We start from the raw sequence: 4,774 nt of genomic DNA, 5'->3' as shown, positions 1-4,774 counted from the left end.
GGCAGCTGTACCTGCAGGGCAGCAGTAGGTAGCGTGGGTTTCACTTAGGCAAGGCCACGAGCCGTCCCACGTTCATAAGGCGTACATGTGGCCCTAGAGCTCTGCCTCGCGGGGGTGGACTCAGGATATCCTGCAGCAGGACTGTAAGCGCTGCAAGCACTGCTCTTCTGGCTCAGACCGGTGGCTGTGTAGTCTGCTGTCCTGTTTGCAGTCTTGAGAGTTGCAAGGAAATCTGCAAGTAAAGGCACAGTGGGCTCTGGTGTGGTGGCGCACGCCTAGAGAGGGGTTCTCCTGACTCTTGAGTGTTAGGACCTGATTTATGTGTTGGACCACAGGATGGTTGGGAGTAAGGGAGAAGCCTTCACAGGAGCATGTGTGTACACTGCAAAGAGAGAAGGGACTGGGAGACCTCTTACAGGCAAGGGAAAAGGATTAGCAATTCCATTGGACTTCTACCATTGGCTGCCAGTTGCTTATGATTCAAGAAATCGTGTTACTTTTCTCCTGTATTTGTGGCTTGTTTGTCTTCATTCCCTCAGTGCTCTTGTTTTCACACCTCCTTGACTTTCCTTATGACAGAAGTACAAAGTTAAATCTCCTCTGCTGTGCAGTACAGAGTCTTGGTTTTCTCTCTCTGCATTTAGTAGCTATTTGGTGTTCTAAATTTCTCTGGCGGGCAACAAAAATGCAAATGTTTTTATGAAATGGGGTATCCAAAACTGAGCAGAAATTCTGAAGTGATGAAGGAAGAGGCTATATGTATTTCTGTCTTCTGGCTCTTGGTTTGTGGAGGTCACTTCCCATTGAACTGCCTGGGGAGATGCCTAGCCAACTTTTTTGCCTTGCTGTAGCTTAGGTCTGAAAGTGAGCTTCAAGCATGAAATCTGTTTCCAACAGGCAACAACTAGAAAATGAAAAGAAGAAGAGAGAGACAATTGAGAGGGAGAAAGAGCAAATGTTGAGGGAGAAGGAGGAGCTGCTGGTGAGGCTACAAGAGTATGAGGTGAAGACTCAGAAAGCAGAGAAAGGTAAAGTACTTGTACTGGCTGAGCAGATCACGTGTATTGTGCTCTGTAGAAGGGTTATATGGGATCGCTGCCTACACATAGCCTAAATCTGGTGACACTGGGATCTCTTGGCAAGGCTTGCTAACATCTGCCTGTACGGATAAATACACACACATATGCGAGCACTGCTGAGATCATCCAAAGTACGAAAGTAGCATAAAATCTGCTGATTGTATTTGGGGACTGAAGAGCACAAACTCTGTTTTCCCCTGTTGCCAAGAGGCTTTTAGTAGTATAGCCTCTTCCAGCAGTGAGTGAGAGTTCAGCTCTCAAGTACTTTTTACTTAACTCCTAACAGAAAAAGTACTTTGGGAACAAGTCTTTCCAGTGAAATGGAAGCTTCTGTTTCAATGCACAGATGAGCAGACTGGAGACAGCAACATCTGGTCCTTGCAGTAAACTGTCAATTAAGGGCAGCAGAATCATGTCAGTGTTACAGTCTTCAGTGAAAATATCTTGAAGATTTAATTGTAATGTGCAGCTAACTACTTCCGAATTCAGTTATTTGATGTATTATGCAAATAATTACTTTGAGGTGCACAGTGAAGGGATATTGCAAGCTGGAGTCAAGTGCTTGTCATGACTTCTGCAGTTGACTACAGACAGTCTCTTAGGTCCTTTGCTTTGACCAGGCTTGTGGACTAACCGCATTGATCCATCTTTTTCCAGAGCTCTCAGATCAGATCCAAAGAGCCCTTCAGCTGGAGGAGGAAAGGAGACGAGCCCAGGAGGAAGCAGAACGCTTGGAAGCTGATCGTTTGGCTGCTCTGCAGGCCAAGGAAGAGCTGGAGAGACAAACTATGGACCAGATAAAGAGCCAGGAACAGCTGGTAAGACCCAGTCATTTTGAGGGTAAGATATACAGGCATGTTACTATGCCCTCTGAGTAAGGGAAAGCCTTGTTCTCAGGGGAAAAACATAGTGCAGTGAAGTACTAGAGCATGTGGTAACATCATTGTGGCACTGGTTTCTATTATGAGCAATCTACTTTTTGTTCTTAATTATTTCCTATTCAGTCTTTATTACAGTGGAGTGTAACACTTGGGTCTTTTCTCAGTCAACAGTGTTTCGTTGTTGTGTTTGGGTTTTTGTTTGTTTTGTTTTGTTTCTTTTAGGAGTCCTTATAATTCCAGTTTTATTATTCTACAGGCTACAGAGCTTGCAGAGTATACAGCCAGGATTGCACTTCTTGAAGAGGCAAGGAGGCGTAAAGAGAGCGAGGTCGAAGAGTGGCAAATCAGAGTGAGTATCTGTTTTACAAAGTTGCTCTGAAGCTCTACACTTGAGCAGAGCACATTGCAGCGCTTAGCCTGGTATGACCTCTCTAAACATGTGGAGGCAAACATCCATACACCAGCAGAGAAGGGCAGACTTCTGATGAATGTGCAATGTGCCTGCAAAACGCCTTTCTTCCAACAAGCCTTCAGTCAAAATTCAAAATGGAAGCCTGTATAAAACCTAAAAATGTGCTCATCATCTTGGAGCTATGGAGGGGAAGGGGCGCACGTATGAATGATTCATTTAATCCGTGATGCAGTCTCTGAAAACATTACATCAATCAAGAGAAGATGCTGCAAATGCAGCCACACCGCAGGTACCAGTCTTGAGGAGTGTGTGCTGTTGTCGGTGGCTTCCTGGTACCTGGGTCAGGAGAGTTGAATAATTTGATGCACTGAACCCCAAAATAAACCATGTGAGGCTCGGAGTGCCTGGTGCTCCCAGTGTCCTCTAACTAGCGCTGCAGACCACATGGGAGGGCAGAACCACTGAAGCAGCAAGGAAGCTGACTGACTAGTGCGTAGTTGCATTAAAAATGGCAACTTGGGAATCTAAGTTCTTGCTCTGTGGAACCCATATTTACAGTCTACAGCTCTTCAGATGGAGAACAGGATGAAGATAACTGTAACGTCCCACAGAACTATTTTTCCTAGACTGTTTTATTGGAAGAAGATTCTTTGTTTAGATCCCCTGCACATTACACAGTGGATGATGATAGCATCACTAGCAAAGGAAAAAAAAAAAAGATCTTCCGTGTAAGACTGTTACAGAATACTGTCAGCTGCAGAGATTTAATTCGTTCTTTCTTCCTTTTCATTGTAGGTTAGCAAAACTGGGAAGATAAGTATTGAAGTGTTCATTAAGCTGGTTTAAAGCAAGAAATGCATGAAAATGTTTTTTACTCTCTTCCCAAAGGCCAAGGAAGCCCAGGAGGATCTGGTAAAGACAAAGGAGGAGCTACACCTGGTAATGACTGCTCCGCCGCCACCCCCACCGCCTGTCTATGAGCCAGTGAACTACCTCGTTCATGATAACTTACAAGATGAAGGATCTGAGTACTCTGCCTACAGCGCAGAGTTCTCCAGCGAGGGCATCAGGAATGACCGCAACGAGGAGAAACGCATTACTGAAGCAGAGAAGAATGAACGTGTACAGAGGCAACTGAGGGTAAGAAAATGTTTGGAGGAGGGGGAATAATGAAACAAATCGTTCCTGGAAAATAGATCATTTAGCCACTTGGTTTTAAGCACACAAAGCATGTTTACAGTTCCTGTAGGCAGTTTGAGTTAAAGACAAGGTATATAAAGATTATTCTCATTGCTCAGGCTTTGAGATTACTTACATCATCCATAGTGTTTATGGAAAGCATATGTTGTATCCCTATCACTGATCTGTCCAGTCATCTAACAACTGTCAACTCTCACCAAAGAACACTGCTGTTATGAGCCGAAAGCTTCTTGTGTATAATCTATATTTAATGTTCTTTATGTTGCAGGCACTGACAGATGAGCTGGCCCAAGCTAGAGATGAAAATAAGAGGACCCACAATGATGTTATCCACTCGGAGAACATGCGACAGGGACGTGACAAGTACAAGACGCTGCGGCAGATCCGACAAGGCAACACTAAGCAGAGAATTGATGAGTTTGAGGCGATGTAATGATGCTTATAACAAGGCAGGACTGTGGGAAAGGCAGATCTTAATGCTGTGTTCTTGTTTGGGGGTTTTTTGTTGTGGGTTTTTTTTTCCCTGAGGAGGGGTCACTGTATGACACTTAACAAATGTTCTCTAAACCCAGAGGTGTTTGAATCTCCCTTTTATTCCATATCTTCTATTAAATTTGGTATAGTTAAAAACTCATCACACCACTGATCCTGGTAACTTGCTCATGCCTTTGCTTAGTGCCAAAAGGCCTTATGTCACATCTCTCTTTAAGCAAGAAAAATTTTAATGGGCCATGCTTCTAGTTGAAGATTGGTGTCCTGTGCAGGTGCTGGATTCAGCTTGGTCTAAAAATAAGCAACTGTGGGTTAATTTTGTGCCATATGTCTTTGTATTATTAGTTACAGTGCAAAGTCCAACAGTTGAGAAGATGGGTTGTAGAACTCAGGATTTGCAAGCACCTGTTTGTATGCATGTACATGCGTGCACACATGTTTTTACACCCTGTTTTTTGTCTTAGTCTTGATGCCTTTTTTTTCCCCCAGCCCTGCACGCACACAAAAGAACTGACAACACCTCAGAACGACGTTGTGTAGAAATCAGGCTTTTTCTGGTTGCTGTTCTCAACTGGAGAAATTCTGCAGTGATGGCTCAGAAGTGTGGCACAGGGACACTGATACCCTCCTCGTGTAACAACTAGGCAAATACTCTGTTGGAATCTAATACACTACTGTGTTTTGCATTCCAGCTTCATTACTGATCAGTT

At 44.0% G+C, this 4,774-nt stretch overlaps 1 protein-coding gene across 2 annotated transcripts in view; it reads left to right on the top strand.

Annotated features, from left to right (window-relative positions):
• EZR (ezrin) overlaps positions 1-4,774 on the top strand; it is a 19,321-nt gene extending 14,547 nt beyond the window's left edge. Inside the window, exons 8-12 of one of the 2 annotated variants that reach the window (XM_009586195.1) lie at positions 898-1,028; positions 1,737-1,897; positions 2,217-2,309; positions 3,261-3,512; positions 3,841-4,774. In XM_009586195.1, the coding sequence (XP_009584490.1) occupies positions 898-1,028; positions 1,737-1,897; positions 2,217-2,309; positions 3,261-3,512; positions 3,841-4,005 (802 nt within the window). In that variant the 3' untranslated portion in view covers positions 4,006-4,774. The remainder of the gene's footprint in view (positions 1-897; positions 1,029-1,736; positions 1,898-2,216; positions 2,310-3,260; positions 3,513-3,840) is intronic. The other variant, XM_009586196.1, reaches the window with a different exon arrangement.

The sequence above is a fragment of the Fulmarus glacialis genome, unplaced genomic scaffold (assembly GCF_000690835.1).
Source record: "Fulmarus glacialis isolate BGI_N327 unplaced genomic scaffold, ASM69083v1 scaffold38979, whole genome shotgun sequence".
Classification (NCBI taxonomy): Eukaryota; Metazoa; Chordata; class Aves; order Procellariiformes; family Procellariidae; genus Fulmarus; species Fulmarus glacialis.
The sequence above is the reverse complement of the archived record's forward strand: the minus strand, read 5'-3'. Positions and strand labels throughout refer to the sequence as shown.